At 46.8% G+C, this 22,878-nt stretch overlaps 4 protein-coding genes across 5 annotated transcripts; 3 read left to right on the forward strand and 1 right to left on the reverse strand.

The window, feature by feature from the left end:
* Nucleotides 1-1,035: 1,035 nt before the first annotated feature.
* Nucleotides 1,036-2,235, forward strand: LOC119288779 (protein qua-1-like). Its single transcript, XM_037568320.1, has 3 exons — nt 1,036-1,468; nt 1,543-1,785; nt 1,893-2,235. The coding sequence occupies exons 1-3, from the start codon at nt 1,117-1,119 to the stop codon at nt 1,949-1,951; spliced, it is 654 nt and encodes a 217-aa protein (XP_037424217.1). The 5' UTR covers nt 1,036-1,116; the 3' UTR covers nt 1,952-2,235.
* Nucleotides 2,236-2,942: 707 nt separating this feature from the next.
* Nucleotides 2,943-6,788, reverse strand: LOC119285427 (mitochondrial import inner membrane translocase subunit TIM22-4-like). The gene is made up of 4 exons (XM_037564698.1): nt 6,394-6,788; nt 4,215-4,405; nt 4,047-4,119; nt 2,943-3,414 (listed from the first exon to the last, which is right to left on the reverse strand). The coding sequence occupies exons 1-4, from the start codon at nt 6,554-6,556 to the stop codon at nt 3,329-3,331; spliced, it is 513 nt and encodes a 170-aa protein (XP_037420595.1). The 5' UTR covers nt 6,557-6,788; the 3' UTR covers nt 2,943-3,328.
* Nucleotides 6,789-6,871: 83 nt separating this feature from the next.
* On the forward strand, nt 6,872-11,277 carry LOC119285426 (eukaryotic translation initiation factor 2 subunit alpha homolog). The gene is made up of 5 exons (XM_037564697.1): nt 6,872-7,657; nt 8,376-8,522; nt 8,607-8,711; nt 10,567-10,665; nt 10,809-11,277. The coding sequence occupies exons 1-5, from the start codon at nt 6,887-6,889 to the stop codon at nt 10,959-10,961; spliced, it is 1,275 nt and encodes a 424-aa protein (XP_037420594.1). The 5' UTR covers nt 6,872-6,886; the 3' UTR covers nt 10,962-11,277.
* A 2,550-nt stretch (nt 11,278-13,827) lies between these two features.
* On the forward strand, nt 13,828-15,645 carry LOC119288780. 2 transcript variants are annotated; one of them, XM_037568321.1, is made up of 5 exons: nt 13,833-14,047; nt 14,128-14,203; nt 14,805-14,914; nt 15,027-15,141; nt 15,268-15,645. In XM_037568321.1, exons 1-5 carry the CDS (start codon nt 13,978-13,980, stop codon nt 15,350-15,352), a joined length of 456 nt encoding a protein of 151 aa, XP_037424218.1. In that variant the 5' UTR covers nt 13,833-13,977; the 3' UTR covers nt 15,353-15,645. The 2 variants fall into 2 exon arrangements, with proteins under 2 accessions (XP_037424219.1, XP_037424218.1); XM_037568322.1 differs by lacking the exon at nt 15,027-15,141 and having other exon boundaries at nt 13,828-14,047.
* The last annotated feature ends 7,233 nt before the right edge of the window (nt 15,646-22,878 follow it).

Genomic DNA, 22,878 nt, shown 5'->3' on the forward strand with positions numbered 1-22,878 from the left:
ATATCAGAGCCAAGTTTCGATCCAGGAAAATAAACAGATAGAAATATCAAATCCAAAAGAAAAATTCAAAAAATCATATCAGAGCCAGGTTTCGAGTTGTGGTATTACAAGGAGAAAATGCATGCTGTTTTCAGCGTCTCGTGTTTTTTTTTTTTTTGAATGCCTTTTTCAGCGTCTCGTGTTGGTTTCAGAGAAGAAGCACCGAGCATTTCTGGTGTGGCGTTAACAGTTTGTACTACTTGTTCTTATAGTTCGTCAGATAAAAAGCTTCATGTAAAGGAAAGTGTGTAGATGATCAATATTTGAAGGAGAACAGAAAGTAGAGTAAGCCATTCGCGAAGAGAAAAAAGAAACGAAGTTTAATCCAAGAAAATAAAGAGATAGAAATATCAAATCCAAAAGAAAAATTCAAAAAATCAGATCAGAGCCAAGTTTGGATCCTGGGACCTATGGGTTATGGGCCCACCACACTTCCGCTGCGCCACTCTGATTTTGTGTTCAACTTACTTCCGTGCTTTACTTATCTTATGCTTCCAACGCTGAGAACCGAGAAATGCTTCCAAAGCAGCTACGCTGCAGCATCTCTCCTGTGGATACACATGGCACCAGCAATACGAGCATCAGATGCAGCACCACACAGAGTTGCACTTCCCATTCCCGGGACACGTGAAGACCGACCGACCCCGACGCCCAGTTCCCTCCCATGGAGTAAAGTATAGTTTGGACGCTCCACTCTCCGTCCCATGCATCCCAACCGACAGCCCCTGCGATCCACCGGCCACCGCGCCCTGGGCACGTCGCTGCCTCCGGGCCCCGGCCGGAGGTTTCGCGTGCACAAAATCGAGAAGCGGAAAAACAAAAGCGCAGCCCACAAAGCGACCTTAAAAATATCGCGGCAACGGCCGGCCAATCCCCGCGCGCCAGGCTACGCGTCCCCAGGCCGAGCACGCGAGGGGCCGCCATGGTGGCCGTCTCCGGAGGACGCGTGTGCGCCAGCCGCCAGCCGCCTATATATCCCTCCTGCGGCACGGCTCCTGGAAGATAATACCTGATCTGTTCCTGCCTTTCCTGCAGTAGTAGCGCACACACTTTGGTGAGCTGAGTACTGAGTTGGTGATGGAGGATTCGGTGGGCGAGGCGGAGAGGAGGGAGCAGGAGGAGGCCATGGCGCAGGGGAAGAAGCGCGGGCGAGAGGAAGAGCAGGAGGCCGGCGTTGGTCGCGCGGTGGAGGGGAAGGCGGAGGTGGCGGTGGCTGAGGAGGGCGGGTTTCTCAGCAGCATGGCGTCCAAGATCGGCGTGGCCATGTCGGGTGCTAACGGGAGCGGCGGCGCTGGGGACACCGGCGAACGCAATGGCAACGGCAACAGGAGCGCGCTTGCTGCCTCTGACGGCAACGGGGAGAAGGCGGCCGGCAATGGCATCTTCCACAAGCTGCTGTCCAGCTCGTCTCCCTCCCCGCCGGCCACAGGTAAGTTACCGCGCTTTAGTTAACCTTTGCCGCGCAGCCTCTGCAACTTTGGTTGACAGTCTTCCGTGGAGCAGAGGAGGAGAATAGGGGAGGGAAAGACGAGGACGAAGGCGGCGAGCAGGCCGGGATACTGAGCGCCATGGCTTCCAAGATCGGCATGGCCATGTCTGGCAATGGGACCCACGGCGGCGGCGGGGAAGATGTTGATCACGGTATAGGTGAGGACGAGGACAAGGAGAAGGAGACGGGAGGCGACGAGCCGAGCTCCAACGGCGGTGGGCTCGTTAAGCAGATCATGTCCAACCTCCCCACTTCAGGTGCACTGCCGATCTGCTATTCTCAGTTCCGCCATATCCTTGTGTGTTGCCTCCATTGTTTCAGCTGACAGGATTTGTTCTTCTCTCTGCTTTTGCCTTCACTGCAGAAACTAGGGGGCCCGATGCTGAGGAGGCCTCCCTGCTCATCTCCATCATCGACGACTAGACTAGCAGTAGCTAGATTTGGCACTTGTCATTTCTGGGTGTGATTTTACATCGCCCAGCGTGCCCTCTTTCTTGATGCTGATGTTGTAACCTCTAGGGTAGGGTTGCTGTTGGTAGACGTTTTCTTCTAGACACAAGTCACTGCACATGTTTGCACAGTGTACTGGCCTGTAATCGCATTGACTCCTGGAGAGAACTGGTCCTCCTCGCTTATTATTTGCTATAATAATGCTATTATTACTTTGTCAGCCTATCAGGCTACAAGACCAGGCAGGTTTGAAGTCATTGCAAGACCAGGCAGGTTTGAAGTCATTGCTGTGGTATGCAGACGGTAAGACTAGCCACAATGGGTAGTAACATAGACTAGTAACATGCATATGTTACTAGTCTATGTTATTATCTCTATTGTGCGAAGTAACATATGTATTGTAACATACAACACTTTATTTATGAGTCTATAGACTCATCTTGTCTTGATATGTGTGATGTTACTCATACTACTAGTAAGACTAGCTACAGGGGGAGTAACTTCAGCAGAACATCAAGTCCAACTCAGCAATTTTGTTTATGTGGCAATGAGTTAATGAAGAGAGATAGTTGTAGTAACTTAGCTAGTTACTGTAACATCACATATCCCAATGCAATACGAGTCTATAACCTATAAATGAATCTTTGCACTATGAAGATAGTAACATAGTCTAGGGATATTTGTATGTTACTATCCATTGTGGCTAGTCTAACTAGCTATATTACCACTCCCCTCTTTTTTTCAATTATTGTTTGCCACATCATCTATTTTATATAGATATGTGTGATATTACTATTTATGTTACTTCCATTGTGAGTAGTCTAAGCACAAGTAAAAAAGTCAAATAGAGTTCTCTGAAACCATTCAAAACAATGGACAACAGACACAGATACAAGCCACATATGTTAAAGCGACTTCTCTGAAGCAAAGATATAAGATACACCCCTGCTAGTGACGGCACAGATGAAAGCAGAAGTTTTAATTTGCATTTGAACTACATATTCCCCTTACCGCAGTGCTGTCCCCAAAATCGTATCGTCATGGCATTTGGCAGAGCAAAATCCTGGGAGGAAGAAATGCAGCTAGCTACGAGATTGCATAAGTCAAAATGCGTATACCACATGCCATGACATCAAACAGGCTACAGACTGGAGAAACAATATAGCTACTCAGTATGATGGATAGTCGCAAGACGTAAAATTTAGGTCACACCATCTCTGAGTACATACATGCCAACGACTGAATATTGCAAAATAAACTAAAAGTTCTTCGGCCAATGCTGAGTCCTGCTAATGCTTGCTAGAAAGACGCATCACTCAATTTATAGGATGCAACGTTTCCATCACCGATTCAGTTATATCGCTCCATGAACTTCTCAATCGCCACAGAGAAGGCACCAAAACCCACGCACCCGATACATGTAGCTTGAGGGCCACCTGCAAGAAAAATACCAATTCCATTACGGATGAAATATCAAATTGAACTGCATAACCAACAACAGCATAAGAACTTGCTAGTGGTGCTAGAGTGCTTTCCTAATTGTAATCCACAGTGTCGTTGTCATTATTATTATGATTTACTGCTTTATTAGCTGAATCAAAAGTGACAAAAAAAAGTTTCAAAATAAGCAATCACAACTTTGGTTAAGCACTTAATGAATCAAGGGGTAGACAAGGTAAGTGGTCAAAACACCACAACAGACTGCTGACCTGGCACAGGAACTACATCATGAGTATCTCTAAATTCCCAAATACAGACAGACATATAGCATTGGTTAAACTATCTGAAATCTCATATCAGAGAATTTGGGACACAAACTGCTGGCCTGGCAAACTGACTACATGATGAGTACAACTGCCCTTCAACTTGCCCTAGTAGAACCAAACTACTTTTAGAGTGAGGTTACTTCCTTTCTTACATCCAAATAAAACGTCGGCCCATCCACCCCAAGCCAACCTAAAACATCTCTAATGATTGCAGATAGGGAAATTCTCTTGGGAGCATAAATTGATCCATGGTAAAAATTAATGTTGGTTCTCATCAACAGTTGTCACAAAGAAAAACACACCTTTTGCAGCTAAAGCTCCTCCTGTGACACAGCCAGCTACTGCTGAATTGGTGATGTCATGCTTTGCCCGAGCCTGCCAGGACGTGACGATTCAAAGTGTCCAAATAAGTAAAAATAAATACAGAATTGCTCATGAATGGAAGAAAAAAAATGTCACACTGCATCTACCTTCTCAACGACGCATTCAGCTGCAGAGAAAATCAAGCCCATTACTGCAAAGGTCTTAGCATGGCTCATACTTTTCCTACCCATCTGTTTTGCCTGGTAGACTATTTGTTGCCTTGCTGTCATCTCCTCTGCCATTATTGGATTTTCCAAAGCTCCAAAAAATAGTCCCATAAGTACACCAAGACCACCCCCTATTGAATGAAAGCTACGCAGTTAATAACAGCTATGCATACTCCATAAGTCCATTTAATGAAACATTATGCACTTGTAAGTGGGCCCCTTGTGGGATAAGCCAATAGCTGATACTCTAAGCTGTTTAGCTTGACGCCAAATGATTAACAAGCAGAGAAGCACAAGTCATCAGGCAACAACTTAACATGACTTCTAAGTTAGTATAGGACGGAGTATCCAGCCACTGATTGTTGGCTGTTGTCTTAAGGATACCAAATGTCAAACTATAGGAAATAGTGATACTTTGGTAATACATACAATAGAGTGCATAGTATCAATATCACTGATTCTATCCTCTAAACCATCAACAAACAAATCATTAAACAGGGCAAAAACAGAAAATAGATACTTTAACATTGCAGGCCTTTGCCATGTTCCAGATTCATGACAATGTCAGCAAGCTGTTGGAAAACTACATATATTGCACAAGTGAAATGTTACTAGTAATCACACGTGAACGCGTGCGCACACACACAATGTTATGGCATGCACTTATTTACAGTAACTATATACTGGGGGAAAAATGTTAGGTAGGAGCACTAGATCCAATGTTAAGTTTCTTCATTTGAAGCAGAAACAACAGAAACATGAAATGAATGGATCAGAGCAAACTTTTTTTACGAGACAACTGGAAGAACCAGACACGCTCTGACCGATTTTATTCACTCGGCAAAAACTGTACAATCAAGCATGCAAACAGGGGAAGGCACATACCCAATGCTAAAAGGAATAACTGATAGCCGGAGGTGGGGGAGGGTGGCAGAAGATGAAAAACTACTCCATTACATGACTGGTGGGTACACCAGGAGGTAAGATGGCAAACATCCAAGGCAGAGGTAACACAAACCTTCCAACGGTCAGATTGGTTGCGAATAAGGCTAGGAAAGCCCACAACATCAGTGTTGACATGATCAAACACCAAGCTGTTACCAGGATGGCCGCGATGTATGTCTATCACATTATACTTCTTGCAGCACTGACATGAAAAGGATTCAGAGAGGTGCACCGCCAAACAGTAACCTTTCTAATGCAGTACAACAATATTTTCAAACTATTTAACAAAAAAATTGAACCACTGTCAGACCAACCTTCAATAACCGTCGACCTTGCTATTTTCCGCAAATCACGTGCTATGCCTATGACACAATGCTTGTAGCTACAATGGAAAACGATCGTGCATTGTTAAGGAACACCTTTCTAATGCTCTACCAAAACCCCTTTTAGACTACTTGAAACTTTATCCAACCACTTTCCGAATACTTGGCCACCTGACATGTGGAGACTCTCAATCTTAAAGTCTTTGAAAGGTAATGTGTTAAGGACTGGAATTTAATTGGGTTGATTTCATGACCCTAACTTTACTTGATGAATCACTACAAAAACTTAGACCCCAACTCTCCCAGGCAAGTTCACTTGAAACAAAGGCACGACCCTAAAAAAAGAACTTGAAACAAAGGCATCTTCATTATGCATTATGACATGCCATTTCACATGAAGGATCATCGAACAAGAGCAAAGAGTTTATTGTTATTACCACCAAAGATTTTGAGCAGCTAAAGTAACTAACTAACAGTAGACAGTTCTGCAGGTGAGTACAACCGAATCAACATATGAACATAGTTAAGTTCGTACGCGCACTTGCTCAAAATAAAATTAAGCTCATCTCCTGCAGAGCTGGCACCGTTTTATTTGTAACTCTTCAGGCAAACAGGTGAAGAACTAACCATCTAAAGCATGAACAACCACATCCATGTTACATGTCACACCATCCAGAAACTCTGATTGCATGGCATTTGAACAAGATCATGGAGACATGTTAACTCGGCATTTCAGCATAATTCAATTACAGAGTTGTATGCGCCGCAGTGGCACAAATATGGTTTTCTCCAAATACTCAGTAACTGAATAGCATCAAGAGATTTGTGTTTGAGGTGGTGAGTAACATTACCCATGACACCGCTGAGGACGCTCCGGACGGCGCAGTTGTTCATCATCTCCTGCCCCTTGATCTCCTCCGGCGTTGGCAGCCGGAGCGGCTCCACTGGAGCCCTCTGGCCGGCCGCATCGCCGCCCGCCCCGGCCGCCGCCGCCGATGGCTCCGGCGAAGACATCTCACAGTCTGATCTCCCTCCCCCTCCCGATAGCGCGACGGCGGAGCTAGCTGCGGGCCGTGGGAACCACTGGAAAGGCAATGAAGGGGATTGGAGAAGAAGCCGAGCCGAGAAGTTCCTCAGGGCTCGCTACTCGTCCTCCTTCCCTTGGCTTTCTTTTCCTCCCCTCCAAGAAAAGGGGCGGCGGTAAGGGAAGGGGATCCCGGTGGGGGTGCACTGGTGCGTGCCTCTTCCGGTCTTCCCACTCCCCGGAGCTCGCGTGAGGCGCACCATCTCTGCTCTCCGCTACCCGAACACGCACACGTATTTTCAAGAGTACGCTACCCTAGGATGCAGGCGTATTGTCAAGACTACGCTACCCGGTTCCAGTACCTGTGTGGCGCGTGTGGGGGAGACCGGGAGAGATATCGGATCCATCGGAATCGGATCGGCTCACTTGATATCCGATCCACCAAGGGAGTACAACAAGCAGCATTCTCTGACTGCCGCCCCCACCCCCTCCCCCAACCAAAACCCAAGCAAACCCTAGATCCGCCGCGGCCCCCTCCAACTCCGGCGACGCCCTCCACCCGGCAGACGGAGAAGATGCCGAACCTCGAGTGCCGGATGTACGAGCCGCGGTTCCCGGAGGTGGACGCCGCGGTGATGATCCAGGTCAAGCACATCGCCGACATGGGCGCCTACGTCTCCCTCCTCGAGTACAACAACGTGGAGGGCATGATCCTCTTCTCCGAGCTCTCCCGCCGCCGCATCCGCTCCATCTCCTCGCTCATCAAGGTCGGCCGCCAGGAGCCCGCCATCGTGCTCCGTGTCGACCGCGACAAGGGATACATCGACCTCTCCAAGCGCCGGGTCTCCGAGGAGGAGGCGCGGTCCTGCGAGGACAAGTACAACAAGTCCAAGCTCGTGCACTCCATCATGCGCCACGTTGCCGAGACCCTCGAGATCGACCTCGAGCGCATCTACCAGCGCATCGGCTGGCCGCTATACCGCAAGTACGGCCACGCATTCGAGGCCTTCAAGCTCATAGTTGCTGACCCCGACGCCATCCTCGATGTGCTCACCTACGAGGAGAGGGAGACCGGCCCTGACGGACAAGAGGTTACCCACCAATTATCATGATTTTTCCTTTCGTAATTCTGATTTATGCACTACGATGCCCTGACGTGATTAAATGCATTCACTAATAACTACGCCGTGCTTAAATGATCTTGTCATGTGAACTTGTGCGTGATGTCAGGTAAAATGTGCTGAAGTTTATGGATAACATGTTCTCGTTCTGTTGAATGGGCACCATAGAAAGGTTTGGTACTTGCGAGTTTATCTGAGGTCAAATGGACCAAATGAACTTTTAGTGCAACTAATCACTGAATGTTGGAATGTACCAATAGATTAAATTTGTCTTGTCGAGTCTAGTTCTAAGGTCTAACGAACAATTGAATGATATTTCAAGTGATGTGAATAAATTACCCCTGGAATGTGTTCTGATATTTACTCCCTCCGGTCCTTTTTACTCCGCACATTAGCTTTGTCTGAAGTCCAAGTTTGCTAAGTTTGACCAAATTTATATTAGAAAATATTAACATCTATAACATCTAATAAATATAATATGAAAATATATTCCGAGATGGATCTAATAATAAATGTGTTGTTATGTGAATGTTAATAATTTTTTGTATAAACTTGGTCAAAGTTGGATGAGATTGACTTCAGACAAACCTAATATGCAGAGTAAAAAGGACCGGCGGGAGTACGATCGACATAATTAAGTTTAGAGTTTTTGCCAGAAAATGAAAGTGATACTTAAATTTACTGGCAGGTGACTAAGGTGGTGCCTGCTGTCACCCCTGAGATTAAGGAGACCCTGGTCCAGAATATACGGAGGAGGATGACACCGCAGCCACTCAAGATCCGTGCTGACGTCGAGATGAAATGTTTCCAATTTGATGGGGTGCTCCATATTAAGGTTCTAGTTAACCCTGTTTCTGCCTTGGGATATAATTGAACACTTTGGGTTGCTTATTCAGTTGTTCTAAATTTGATATTGCAGCAAGCCATGAGGAAAGCTGAAGCTGCTGGGAACACTAATTGTCCTGTGAAGATTAAGCTGGTTGCTCCTCCACTTTATGTTCTGACTACACAAACTCTCGACAAGGTTGGTGTCTTCTTCAGCCTCTTTCCATGATTCATGTTGGCTTTGACTCTAGGTATCCTGCTCGATTGATTAGATTATTTGATTCTTATTTAGAAGGATGCTCCTAATTTGACATAGAATTTAAGATTTAACAATTGCACTGCGCCTTTAGCACATTGTATTTTTCTTGATTGATTAGATGGTCAAATTTTCATTATTTAGAAAGAAGCTTCTAATGTGTCTGTTCCCAAATATAAGGTGTATTAGTTTTTCGAAAAGTCAACTTTTCTATGTTTGACCAAGTTTATAGGAAAATATATTAACATTTACGATGCTAAATAACTAAAATATGAAAATATATTTCATGACGAATCTTATGGTAATGATTGGATTTTGAAAACGTTGATATTTTTCTCCATAAACTTGGTCAAAGTTAAAGAAGTTTGACTTTAAAAAAGATTAATGCACCTGATATTTTGGACTGGAGGGGGTACATTATTGGCTGAGTGGATCATCTTATATCCTAACTATCAGGAAGGCTGTTAAAGTGCTCACCTTGCTTCCAATGTGTCTAACAGCTATTGCACCGCATACAATGTTTGATAGTTTGTTGTCCATGATCTGTAGTTTGCTGTTTCTCATTGTCATCTAGAAATGGGGTTGGTTGGCTAGTCATCCAGAAGGAAATTGATAATTGCCATGTCAAATTTCATTCTCTAATGTGACAAAGGATGCTATTTTTTTTTGGTGTGTTCTTAATAACATGTCTGTAGAATGATCTAAGTTACAGATTAGGTGACAGTGGTTATTTGCATGAACTGTCCTTAGTCTGTCTTGTTGTACACGCACTCAAATGGTACAGTAAGTTGCTTTGGGCTTACAGCTTTAGGCTATGTTTGGTAGCAAAGTATTAGAAAAACTGCAGTATTGAAAACCACAATATTTTTGTCAGTGGGTACAAGATACCACAGTTTTGACATATCAAAGTATGTTGAAGTATTGAGATTACTGTGACCTGTTTGGTTGTTGCCGCAAAACACAGTATTGATGCGTTCAAACACTCAACTACCTAGCCGTTAGCAGTGCAAGCACACACCTGCTGGCCGGAGCTGATCAACATGCTCAGCTAGCTAACATACGGGCCATCCCATCAAGAGCCCGGAGGAAGAAACAACCAACTCATATGTCCCCCTCACTCCTTCCAGCCGCTAAGCCGAGCTGAGCCACCGTTCCATGCACTCGCCTCTAGCCCCCAACCCGTGCTAAAAGTACCAGGTGTAGTTTGTTGTGGTATGGTTTGAACAGGGATACCTGAATCTGAATTGTCTGAATGAAAAACAGCAAAATCACTACAGTATGATCATTAGATTTTAGACAAATCATGCGGGGTGTAGCGGCCGACGACAACAGAGCAGCCGTCTCTTTGCTTCCCCATGGTCGCCGAGGGAGATTTCTCCAAAGACGACAGGGCGGCGACGGCGTGGGAACGAGGCCAGAGCAAGTAGTGAGTTGTTGAGCAGAGTGCGGAAGGATAACGACGCTAGTCCCTTCTTTTCGCCTTCTCTGTTTTTTTAAAACAGGTCTGGGGTTCTTTTTATTATACAGAGAAAAAACTGCAGTTTGTCGAATACTACAATATTAAAACAACAGTTTTAAGCGTCAATCAAACAGCTCATTGTAAATAAAACTATGGTAATATCAAAAACTGTAGTATTCTCAAAATATTTAGAAAATACTTTGCTATCAAACGGGATGAATTTTTAGACTCCATCTATCTGAATTCATTCCAACCTCAGTATTATGGTTTAAGGTTTTGATGTTTCAACTCTCCACAAATAACAATTAATCTTCTTTTGTATGTTTCTCCTTGGGATAGGACCAAGGCATCTCAGTTCTCACTGATGCAGTTAAAGCATGCACAGCAGAGATTGAAAAACACAAGGGAAAGTTGGTAGTGAAAGAAGCACCTAGAGCTGTAAGTTTTCAGCATTGTCTAATAATTCTTCTACGTGTCCTCTATATATCGTATATATCTCCGGTATAAATGTTCTCAAAATTATATTAGCTGTTCCAGTTCATGGTTCATGAAGCTTTGTACTATTTGCATTTTGTAAACAGGTGAGTGAGAGGGAAGATAAGCTATTGAACGCCCAGTTGGATACCCTGGTTGAGCAAAATGCGGAGGTTGCTGGTGATGATGACAGTGAAGATGAGGAAGATACAGGAATGGGCGATATCGATCTCACAAATTCTGGCGTCCATGCGGACTGAATCTACATTAGTCGATTTGGATGAGATTCGTTGTATAGCATCAGCCAAGATCCTAGATCATCCTATTTAAAAGCTCTTTGAATTTGCTGGTAGTGTCATCTTAGATGTTCATCGGCCAGTGCTGGGCTTTACTTTGATTGAGAAGCACCTGTTTTTTTTTCTCTCTCTTTGGAGTGAAATATAGTTTTGTTGTTAAACAAGTGTTTTTGATGCTTAGTCTTGGCATGCAAAATGTTATCAACAGGTGTTTTTCTTTCCAGTTTTGCTGGTTGTTCTTTGTACACATGCGAAATGTTACTCCGCCCACAGGATCCAATCCTTTGTGTTTGTTATTGCTGGTTATTATTTTCACTATCATTTTCACCTCTCTTCCGTTTTTTTACGCCAGCCGCTTTGCTTCTGATGGGGATCGGCAGCAATGATGGTGCGGTGGTGCCTCTCCCTCGTATTCATTACCAAAACGTTCTGTAACATCCTGGTAGTAGTTCCCTATATATTTTGCCTATTATATTGTTTGTGCATCATGTGCATCTAGTAAGCATCATCTTGCATTAATGACTAATTTTGATTTCTTCCTTTTGTAAATGGTGAATAACCCTTCTCTTCAATGGTCTGCACCAAGACTCACCTCCAAGCCCACATTCTTTTTGTGAAATTTGGGAGCTACCAAAATTGTTTCCTGATTTTAGCACAAGCCTAGATATCACTCAGTAGTTCAAACTCACCGAAATGAGTAAGTTAAACAAAGTCCCAATAGATTGAATATCTTGTTGTGGCCTTGTTATTTTATAGAAAGGCTACGTTTAAAATTTCTTTGATTCGTAGTCGTTTGAGGCTGACACGATTAGATATGAGGGCGCTATAGCCGGATAAAGAATAAAACATTTTGCATTTAAATTTGATAATTGGGCTAGCCCTCTCCCATAAGCAGTTCATCTAGCCCACCACGGGCATCTACCCCCTGCTATAAATAGTCATCCCTCCCTGTCAATTTTAGACAACCTAGGACAGATGCAAGAAACTCTAACCCTAGCCGCAACCCACCCCACAGATCTAACCACCTCAAGCTGCCGCGGTCTGGATCCATCCTCGGAGCAGAGGCAAGACACTGGATTGTGGTGACAAGGAAAACATAGATGGCAGCGCTGGAAACCCTAGATCGCCTCCGCATCACTAGATAGAACCAGTGTATCATGAGATTTTCATCTCATACGGCTCCATGGTCAATTTTTCGAAGGGATCCTTAGCGTGTATGTGTTATGTTGTTTTGATCTACCACGTATGCTTTTTCAGCGGGAAAAAAAACTTGATTGCACGGTAACATCAATCAAAAGCATCCGTTATCGACTTCGGCCCCTACTTGATGATCTCACCTTATCAGAGTATGTTTGTGTCGGGGCATCTGATCACACAAAATGCACTACTTGCTTTTGAGTGTCTACACTTTCTTCAACATGAGAAAAATCTGGATAACAGTTTCTGTGCGTACAAGTTTGACCTCTCAAAGGCGTATGACAAGGTGGACTGGGGGTTCTTGAAGCAGGTGATGGAAAAGTTGGGCTTCTCTTATCAGTGGGTATAATGGATAATGACATGTGTAACCTCGGTGAGCTATTCAGTAAAATTTAATGGAGTCATCTTAGATTCGTTTACACCGATGCGAGGACTTCGGCAAGGTGACCCCCTATCCCACTTTTTGTTCCTATTCATTGTTGATGGGTTGTCTGCGCTGCCGAGACAGGGAGTAGGAACACAAGCTTTTCAACCAATCAAAATCTGTAATCGTGCACCAGAAATATCACATCTATTGTTTGCTGATGACACCCTTCTATTCTTCAAAGCTAATGCTGACCAACCTATTTATGTGAAAAATGTCATCCACAGATATGCGAGGGCCATGTACCAGCTCATAAACCCACAAAAGTGCTCTATTCAGTTTGGTGATAGTTACCCCTTAGTGATGCAGGCGGTGGTCGGATAGAAATTGCAGGTACAAAAATCTGAGTTAGGGAAGTACCTCGGATTGCCAACACCAGATGGTCGTATGCACAAGGGGAAATTTCAAATGTTGCAGGCGAGTTTGACCAAAAGAATAATGGCATGGGGTGACACCCTCTCGCGGCTAGGGAATGAGACTCTGATAAAATCCATCCCGCAAGCAATTCCCATTTATATTATGGGAGTGTTTAAATTGCCGTGTTCGGTTTGCAAGAACCTCACACGCTTAGTAAGGAACTTTTTTGGGGTTCAAAGCACGTGCAACGAAAGACACACAGGCGAGAATGGGAGAAAATAAATTGAACCAAAGGGCAAGCGGGGATTTGGCTTCCGTGACTTCCGCATCTTCAACCAGGCCTTATTCGCTCATCAAGCCTTGCGGCTACTCACTAGACCGGATTCCTTATGCTCTCTGCCTCTCTGGTATTGAAAGCAAAAAAATTATCCAAATGGGTCCCCTTGAGGATACGTTTTTTTTCAGGTAATGCGTCCCCAACATGCCACGTGATACAGCATGGCCTCGAGCTGCTCAAGCAGGGGCTCGTGTGGCGGGTGGGCAACGGCGAGAGCATCCGCATATGGCGGGACCCCTGGCCCTCGCATATCCTATAGGCCAATCACGGTGCGTGGCACATGCCGACTCCGGCGAGTGTCAGAACTCCTCGACGACAACGGTCGGTGGCGGGTGAATCTCCTTCAACAATTCTTCACCAACCCGGATGTGAAATACATCTTGTCAATAGAAAAAAAAACATCCGTTATCAAGCAAAGAGCAAACCGAAAAATAGCATGAGTACACCACATTGCACACACATGTGTCTTTTTTTTTTGAGGGACACACATATGTCTTTGGAAGAAAGCCCAGGATAAAGCTAGCTGGCCCGGGCCTGGGCTACTACTGCACAAGCACAACACAACCCCGGCTTTCCTTCCGGCAGGCAGTCCCGCCGTTGTCTCCTCCGCCTCCGCCGCCTTTGCCAAGCGCAGCCCACACGTCGCGGCGGACGCCACTTCTCCCATGGATGCGGACTGGACATGGGCGTGCCGGGCGTGGGAGAAGTGGACCGCGAAGCACGTCGGATCTTCCGGTCTGCCGTCCCCTTCCTTCCCCTCCCGCTTCGCTCCTCTTTCTGCTACCCCGTGTGGACTAATCCCCGTCCTCTTGCAGTTGCAGGGATGCCGGTCAAGGCGGCGCTGCTGCTCAACTACGACCCGACCGGACCATCTCGCCTCCTCCCCATCGTGTAAGCATCCTCCCCAACCACGATAACTCGGGAAATTAAATGGGGATCTCCTCGCTCATAACCACCGTTACCCATTGCAAGTTGTGGGGGCTGTATAATCTTCAGTACTGGCAGTTGCACTGGAGAATGGCGTTAATGAATTTTTCCATGCGGCCGTCCATGTTTCAGATGGAAGCTGCTCGGTCATTTTGCAGTAGTTAGTTAGTTAGCACGCTACATGACTTTGTTCGATCTGAAACTGGCACCGTATATTGGTTGATGAATTCTGCAAATGTTGTAGTTTAATGCCGTTATTATTTCCATCCATAGTCACCGCAAGATACATTGGACAAACTAAATTTAGGGATACATTGTTTGGTATGGAGGTTAATGACTGAATCACAGATGTGACCGAGATCTCAGATTTAAAGATATGCAAAATCATGTTCATTAAGATGCACGAATGTTCTTTTCGAATGATTGAAACTTCGTAATAAGATGACTGTGTGCATCAATCGGTGCAGGAGCTGGGGAGAACCCCTTTTCGAATAAATAAATATATTAAGATACATGAATGTTCAAGTTTTAGAAGTTTAAAGTCACAATTTTTTTAACTGTCCAGAGCAGAGGAAGAGGGAACAAAATTTACTGCTGTTGATCTGCAACCGTTCATTAACTTCTTCAGGAGGAACAATCTGCAGACGGAATTCTTTTCTATTGGACCAAACCAATGTGAGTCTCCCGCATTATGAGTCTAAACTTTTCTCATTTATGTACGCATAATTTGACCAAGTTAACTTTATTATCTCCAGCAATATTTTGATTGCAAATTGTACATTCTTAGATTTAGTCACTTCAATCCACGAGCACTGGTTTTGTGCTCGTTGTGTTAACACAACACAGCCAGGAGGTGAAGGAGTTATAGTTATGCAGATTGGAGCTTACTTATTAGTCTCTATGTACGTATCCCCATGTTGAACTTTTAATTTACAGAAATGAGTTATCAAGTTTCCTCTTAAGCCTTCTTTAGTATACTTCCTGGACTGTCAGAATTAATTTAATTCGCATTGGTTCTTAATGCATAGGTATGATGGTTCTGTTGGTTCGGCTTCACAGGCAATGGTGGCTGTTGATCAGTTTGCATGGCACTTCAACCGGAGAACACATTAACTTCTTGTGGTGTAGACTCATGGCCTTACAGTGTAGTGTATAACCTGACATGCTGCTTAATGTTACTGTTGTATTGTGATCCGTAGGTATGTAGTGCAATAACTAAGATTCTCTTAAATGCAGTTGAATTCAATCATATAATCTTTGCATAGTAATTTAAGATCAGTTTCTACGTATCCAGTTGTTTGCTTACATTTTGGGAATTTCGTGTATGAACTTCACACTAGTTGAGCAGTATGTGTAACTATTATAAGATTTCACAATGATAAAATGGTGAAACTGTTATTTTTTTATTAGAAATGGTAAATCAAAGCGACCTTTTGAAGTTCTTTAGTAGGGGCGCTGTGCTTCAAATATATTTGAGATCCAATTTGATATAAGCTAAACATTTTGGATATTCATTGTTGTAGTACCATGTTTGACAAGCAATTCCCTGCTGACTAAGATGATGCAACATTCATAGTAATATGTATAAGCATTTGATGAAATCTGTTGACTTGCTTTACTCTACGTATGTATGAAATTTGTAGAAGATACCATTGTACTTCTTACGGTTCCTTAAATGTTGCCGTTTTGGACATCAACATAGATTCAAACATAATTTTGAGCAATAATTTCTATTAAAACATATAGAGAAAGCCCAGCAAAACTATATATTGTAGGGAGTTAGGGCTGATTCACTGGCGGGCGAGAGCATTGATCATGAGCTCCGTGATTGGTAAATTGAGAAGGGTCAACAAGAGATTATTGGGGTAGGAATTATGAATTGGAGCGTTGGGGTTTATTTCTTTGTTAGAGTACGTAATGGGCCTAATGGCCTGGGCTGGCGGTATAGCCCGTTAATCTTAGGGTTAATTAGAGATAAGGGTCGCTTGCTTAGTGGTCAAGTAAGCCTTGCTTGGGAGTCAAGTAAACCTCTCTATATAAAGAGAGGAGATGTACCAATCTAATCAAGCAAGAATTAAGAAGGAAATCCCTTCCATCTTGCCCGGTCGTGGGCAAAAGGCCCCCGGCCGGCCCTCTCGCGCCCTCCTTCTAGCAGCGCCATAACAATTTGGTATCAGCTAGCTTCGGTTCGATCATGTCTTCACCGCCGCCCAACCCGTCTCTTCCGCTGCCGGTCACCTCGTCGCCTCCGGCGACCACCACGACCGTCGGCCCGCTCCTGCCCGCGCCGGGATCCTCCGTCGCGCCCGCCCCCGTCGTCCTCACCCGGGAGGAGGTGTCCGGGGTGCTGCGGGACCTAACACAGGCGGTCCAGGAGATCCACCTGTTCTTGGCCGGGTCCTATGAGCTGCACCGGCTGCGCCGCCCATCACCGCCACCGCGCCGCCGTGGCTGCCGCTGCACCAGGCGGCCCCCGCCGCGCTCGCCGGGCAGCCGCTGCAGCTGCCATCCACCGCCCCGTCCTGGTTGCCGTGGCAGCCGCCGCACCAGGCGGCCTCCGCCGCGCTCACCGGGCCGCTGCAGCAGCTGCCATCCACCCGCCACCACCGCCCCGCCCTGGCTCCAGTGGCAACCATCGCTCCTGGCGACCTCCTCCGCGCCCGGCGCTTCGCCGCAGCAGCCGCTGCAACTGCAGCAACCATTGCCGGTCAGCTCCGGCCCCGCATCGACCGCGCCGACGGGAGTCCCGATCCACCAGATCAAGTCCCCGCCGTCGCCATCACCGCTTCCCCAGGGCGTCCCCATCCAGCAGATCAAGTTCCCGCCGTCGCCGTCACCGCTTCCAGCTTGGATCACTACCCGCCATGTGTCGGCGGCGGTGAGGCTGCAGGCTGCTGCACGCGGCCTCCTAGCGCGTCGGCGTGTGCGGGAGTTGCGTGGTCTGCAGCTGCCGCTCCTCCCAGTTGCGCTTCGCTGCGCAAAGGACCTCGATCTCGTCTGCTGCGCCGGGGATCTTGGGCATGCTGTTTTCCCCACGGACAGCGCCCTCAAAGTCCGCGACATCGGCGGTTGGGGAGGCGCACCCCTCCTCGACATTCTCCATCGACAACCTTCCACTCTTCTATGTGCGGTGCCGACCAACAACCGTCCGGCGGGGAGAAGGCATGGTGTCACCGACAAGAGCGCACCGCGTAGCACCACTGCATTCCGCCGTCGGCCGCCGCGAGGGCGCCTCTGCTGGTCGCTCTTGCGACCACTTCCAGGTGGCCATATACATGCACTCCTTTTGTCCAGATGGTGTCCATGGGATCCAGTGCGGATGGTATCCACTTTTTGTTAAGAGGTCCAAAATAAATCATCCCAGTCCATTTCAGGTTGAGGGTAATAAAACAAGCCGAGATGTAAAAGGCTTGTTTTCAGGTGTTAGGTCTGTGTTGCGTCGAGTCATGGTTATAAGTTGGTTAGGCTGCAGCTTGAGGACAAGCTGCATGTCCAGGTGGGGTGTAGTGTTAGAGTACGTAATGGGCCTAATGGCCTGGGCTGGCGGTATAGCCCGTTAATCTTAGGGTTAATTAGAGATAAGGGTCGCTTGCTTAGGGGTCAAGTAAGCCTTGCTTGGGAGTCAAGTAAACCTCTCTATATAAAGAGAGGAGATGTATCAATCTAATCAAGCAAGAATTAAGAAGGAAATCCCTTCCATCTTGCCCGGTCGTGGGCAAAAGGCCCCCGGCCGGCCCTCTCGCGCCCTCCTTCTAGCAGCGCCATAACATTCTTGCTTGAATGAAAAGACTACAATGGCTAGCACTATATATTACCTGTCCATACAATTGGGTGCGGGCTCATCCCTTGTCTCCTACTCTGACTCGGCTCTTTGCCGAACAGGACTCTTAAGTCCTGGCCCAACTTCTACTTCTTTTCTGCTGCTGCTTGCTGAATCTCAGTTGGTCTCTGCCTGAGCATAGTCCTAGTTTGACTCTTCCAGCTGTTGGCCTTGTCTCGCTGGCTGCAACTCTTTCTCAACTTACTGACGTGATTCATTGCGCAGTCTACTACTTGGAAGCCACAACAGAACAAACCCTGCTGCAATCTGTGAGTTTTGTTATTGTTATTCTGCTTGTCGCTTTCCAGCACTATCTAGGATACACTGTTCATGTCTGGTCACAAAAACAAGAGGATTTGTAGAAACAAGCAAATTGGTCCACTCTATATTGACAAAATTAATAAGAGAATCGAACTGAAGACAAGGGGAATGCGATGGCAGAGGAGTCTACTTGATAGTACTTATCATGGTACGCTTTGGCCGAACTTGTAAATTCAAAACTGAGAAAATCATTTTGATCTGTCCATGTTGTTGCAAATTATCTGTAAAGTTGGCAATTTTGGCACCTATGTCTTCATACTAGTCATAATGTATATGCCTACTCCCAAGTATCCATAACATGGTCATCATACTGCACTCGTGCACTGCTTGACATCATTGTGCGCTTTGGTCAGTTCATCTTGTTGTTCAGCGGAATTAATTTTCTTTTCTCACATCATCGCATCGTGCTGCAGCATCAGTTCATAAAGCTGTTTTTCTTTTGGCAGACCATATTTTCTCCTTGCAGTAACGCAAGTGATTGAGTATGTCTGTCACCGATAGTTGCATATGACTAAATGACTCCCCATTTCCTTGATAGTCGTGTACAAAAAAGGGGTAGTACATATGAGTGGGTATCCTCCTGGGCTGGAGTAGGTGCCTGTGTGTAAGCTTGTTTTCTATCAACGTTTCATATGGCTCTCCGATTTCTGCTCTAGTCAGTCTCGCTTACCAGCTGGTAGATACCACAGAGTTATTAATTGTCTCAAAATTGTGCCAGACGGTCTCGAATGCTTTGAAATCACGTAAGAGTTTGCCGCAGGGACCAGTTCACTTAAAAACGGAAATGTTAACGCCCACACGTATGGGCGTTAGCCAACTCACCCACACGCCTCCATTACCGTCCAGTAACTTCTGCACGAATCTTGGCACGAATTAGCTGATTTTGTATGCCACGTAGGACAACTCGCGTGTGTGGTGTGTGAGAGAGGTCGCCCACACATCCGTTTTACCACACGGAGGGGCTGGTGTGTGGGCGTTTAGTAGTTCGCCCACACACCAGTTTCAGTCGCGCACAAGGGCTGGTGTGTGGGCAGTTTGCCATCTCGCCCACACGCCCGCCTCCTCTCCCACACCTAAGCTGCCAGTTGCCATGCGTTTTGCAGTGTACATGGCAACTGCCCTAGTGTGATTGCAAGCAGATGGCAACTCTTTTTTTTTACCCGAACATGTCAGTTGCCATATGTTTGGCATGGTACATGGCAAACTGCCCTAGCGTGCACGTAAGCAGATGACAACTCTTTCTTTTTTAAATGGCAACTGCCTTAGCGTGCTTGTGAGCACATGGCAACTCTCTCTTTTTACCCGAACGTTTTTTGCCATGCCTTTTTTTTGTAGCGCTACATGGCAACTACCTAGTGTTAGTAGGTGGCAACTCCTAAAGTTTTGAAATCATGGCAACTGCAGTAGACCAGACCACACATGGCAACAACTGTAGTTGTCCAAAAAATGGCAATCTGGAACTTTGACTTGAGATGGCAACTGCAGTTGAGCAAACATGGCAACTGTAGTTGTCCGACATGGCAACCGTAGTTCAGCGACATGGCAACTGCACTTAAACGAACATGGACGAGGGTCCGGCCCATGGCAACTGCGGGGCGCACGGTAAAGTGTCACGTGGGGCGTGCGGGCCTGACGTACCGGGCGTGTGGGCGTTATCTATTTCGCCTACACGCACGCGTGTAAGAGGGATCGGGAGGGAAAAAAGAGGCGTGTGGGCGCTAGTTGTTTTGCCCACACACAGACGTGTGGGCTGGTCCTCTTAGGCACCAGACAAAACGTGTGGGCAGATTTCTTAACACCCACACGTGTAGCAGTTAGCGGCGTCCCTTAAAAATGGGTCAAGTTTTAAGTTCAAAAAAAGGGGTCATGTTTTAAGTTCAAAAAATGGGTCATGTTTGTGATAATTAAAGTTTATAGTATTGTTTAAGAAATAAATAAAATATTTCATAGATGTTCCCTGACAAATACAACATGAGACAAACATTAGAATGGCTCGAAGGTGTTGTAGACCCTGTTCAGCAGCCCTCCGCTCCGCAACTCCGCTTCGGGAGCAGGCTGAGCGGTACCGAACACCTCAACTCCGTGAATCTCTAATCTGGGAGTCGGAGTAGCAAAAGTGATGCTCCGCGAACTCCGCCTTGCTCCGAGTAAGAAACAACCCTGAAGAAAAGAGCGTCTCGCCCAGCCCCGATTCCCCTCGCCTCGAAGCCTAGCCGCCACCACACGCGCATCGTCTCCGCCCTGACGCACCACTCGCCAGTGCTGCACCACGCGTTCCCCCGCATACATCTCGTCCCCGACCTCGCCCAGCCGTGCATCTCCGCCTCCCGATGTACCGCCTGCCCTACCAACCCCGCCGGCCTCACTCTGGTCGTGCTTCAACGCCGCCAGCCATCATCGAGCCCCTACATGAACGTCATCGACGCTGCCGGCCGTCCTCATCGTCCTCCACATCCCGCTTCGTAGCGCCTCCTTCCATCCAATTCTTCACCAAGGCCCTGCACTCCGTCTCTTCACCCCATACGTCCGGCAAGCTGAGGACATCACATCAGCAGTTCAACACCCCTCTATTTTTTCTACCCAACCGGTAGCACCTATCCCAGCCGGTGATGGATGGACACTATTTTCTGAAACTTGTTTCCAGGAGTTGGAGTTGGCAGCCAAACATATCTTCAGATTTTGAAATAAGCTACATGAAAGAACATGCAGTGCCTTCATATTTGGTTTTGATAATTAGTGACAATCTCTATGGACTAATGATTGCCTTGAGTTATATTTAAAGGATTTGTCCATAGACTTTTCTTGGAGTCCAATTGTTGGTTTCAAGGAGAGTTTGTGATGACCAAGGTGCTATTCAAGGAATTACCTAAAGATTGGTCATGTGAGAGGTTGATCAAGACTAAGTCAAAGAGTGAATCAAGTTGATCAACACACAAAGCATAGAAGATCTACCGAGAGGGATCAAGTGATCCCATGGTATGGTAAGCATTATCAATTACGCTTTGTGTACTAACGCAGGGTCTTCGTGAGAGTTCTTTGTGGGGTTAGGTTGCGGTGTGCACGTTCAAGTGATGCATCACGAAGAGATCAAGTGCTTGAAGATTGCCGTCCATTGTGGTGACAATGGACTTGTGAAGATGTGCAGAAGAGTGGCTCACCCATTGTAACGCCCCAAGACCGGAGCTTCAGATGCCTTTCAGGGTTTCCGGGTTTCGTCGTGTGATCTGTTTGATTCTTTGCATTCATCATTGCATTATGTTGTATTTCATCATGTCATCATGTGCATTGTGTGTTTTTCATACATATTAAGTTGTTGCATGTTTCATGCATGAATCTTGCTTCATCACCTTCTCCTTCCCTCTACTTCCTTCTTTTGGCAACTGTCACGTTCCCTTCTCTTTTAATGTTCATCTTTGCCTCAATATTCTAACACCATGCACCTAGCCTCTTTGTCAAATTTCAAATCCTTTGAAATTGTTTTGGTTAGGTTCAAAAATGCCTCAAGTTTGAATCATATTTAAACTTATTTTATTTTTCTACCTCTAAAAATATCCAAGACAATTTTATCAAATAGAGTATAGTTTCAAGGGATTGAGGATATTTTTATATCTGAAAAACTCCTCTTCTAGTCCCTGGCCCTTTTCTTTTATTGTAACCGTTTATTTAAATAAACAGAAAGTAATGAAAAAGGAAAAGGCTATCCTGGGCTGGCCTCCAAGCGCAGCAGCTGTCGCGGCCCATCAGCGCATCCCCAGCCCGCTCACCATCCCCGCAAGCCACTGGTCTGGGCCGGCCTCTAAGGCCCAGCCGGGCCCCGCTGTAACCCTAGCTCACAGCCGCGCACTTCTCCCTCGATCCCTTCCCCTCGCGTCGTCAGCCTCGCGCTCCCTCGATGCCATCTCTCTCCCTGCTCGATCTCTCCCTCCTTCGTTCCCGCACGCCGCCATCTCTCTCTCACTCCTCCCTCCTCTCGATCTTGATTCCTCCTCCTCGGCGCCTGCTTCTTCTTGGACCGGCCATGGAACCGCTCGCCTGCGTCACCTGCGCCGAGCTCCAGCCGGACCTCCTACGTCGCCGGCCTCACCTGCTGGTGCCTCGCCCCGGACCTCCTGCGTCGCCGGGCTCACCTGCCGGTGCCTCGCCCCGGACCTCCTGCGTCGCCGGCCTCACCTGCCGGTGCCTCGCCCCGGACCTCCTGCGTCGCCGGCCTCACCTGCTGTTGCCGACGCCCGTCTCCAGCGCCAAGTCCCGTCAACGCCTACTCCTGCGTCGAGCAGGGGAGCCAAGAGGACGACCCCAGCGCCAAGTCCCGCTCGCCGGTGCTCGTTGACTCCGTCGTTCCTGCGCGAAACCCTCCTCGCCAAGTCCCTCGGCGCCCCCAAGTCCGCGTCGCCAAGTTCCTCGACCTCGCCGAAGCACAGGACCTCCTAGGCCGCCGCTTCGCCAGGGACGTCGAGCGCCACCAGTAGCAGTTCTGACAGTCCCCATCGCCGAGTCC

The sequence above is a fragment of the Triticum dicoccoides genome, chromosome 4A (genome assembly GCF_002162155.2).
Source record: "Triticum dicoccoides isolate Atlit2015 ecotype Zavitan chromosome 4A, WEW_v2.0, whole genome shotgun sequence".
Lineage (NCBI taxonomy): Eukaryota > Viridiplantae > Streptophyta > Magnoliopsida > Poales > Poaceae > Triticum > Triticum dicoccoides.

Excerpts from the sequence above, each read along its gene's own strand:
- LOC119288779 (XM_037568320.1), top strand. The coding sequence starts at position 1,117 with ATGGAGGATTCGGTGGGCGAGGCGGAGAGGAGGGAGCAGGAGGAGGCC. Across the intron at positions 1,469-1,542 it reads TCCCTCCCCGCCGGCCACAG|AGGAGGAGAATAGGGGAGGG; the intron begins GTAAGTTACCGC and ends TCCGTGGAGCAG. Across the intron at positions 1,786-1,892 it reads GTCCAACCTCCCCACTTCAG|AAACTAGGGGGCCCGATGCT; the intron begins GTGCACTGCCGA and ends CCTTCACTGCAG.
- LOC119285427 (XM_037564698.1), bottom strand. The coding sequence starts at position 6,556 with ATGTCTTCGCCGGAGCCATCGGCGGCGGCGGCCGGGGCGGGCGGCGAT. Across the intron at positions 4,406-6,393 it reads CGTCCTCAGCGGTGTCATGG|GGGGTGGTCTTGGTGTACTT; the intron begins GTAATGTTACTC and ends TTCATTCAATAG. Across the intron at positions 4,120-4,214 it reads CTGAATGCGTCGTTGAGAAG|GCTCGGGCAAAGCATGACAT; the intron begins GTAGATGCAGTG and ends ACGTCCTGGCAG.
- LOC119285426 (XM_037564697.1), top strand. The coding sequence starts at position 6,887 with ATGCAGGCGTATTGTCAAGACTACGCTACCCGGTTCCAGTACCTGTGT. Across the intron at positions 8,712-10,566 it reads CTACACAAACTCTCGACAAG|GACCAAGGCATCTCAGTTCT; the intron begins GTTGGTGTCTTC and ends TCCTTGGGATAG. Across the intron at positions 10,666-10,808 it reads TGAAAGAAGCACCTAGAGCT|GTGAGTGAGAGGGAAGATAA; the intron begins GTAAGTTTTCAG and ends TTTTGTAAACAG.
- LOC119288780 (XM_037568321.1), top strand. The coding sequence starts at position 13,978 with ATGGATGCGGACTGGACATGGGCGTGCCGGGCGTGGGAGAAGTGGACC. Across the intron at positions 14,048-14,127 it reads GAAGCACGTCGGATCTTCCG|TTGCAGGGATGCCGGTCAAG; the intron begins GTCTGCCGTCCC and ends GTCCTCTTGCAG. Across the intron at positions 15,142-15,267 it reads GCTTACTTATTAGTCTCTAT|GTATGATGGTTCTGTTGGTT; the intron begins GTACGTATCCCC and ends CTTAATGCATAG.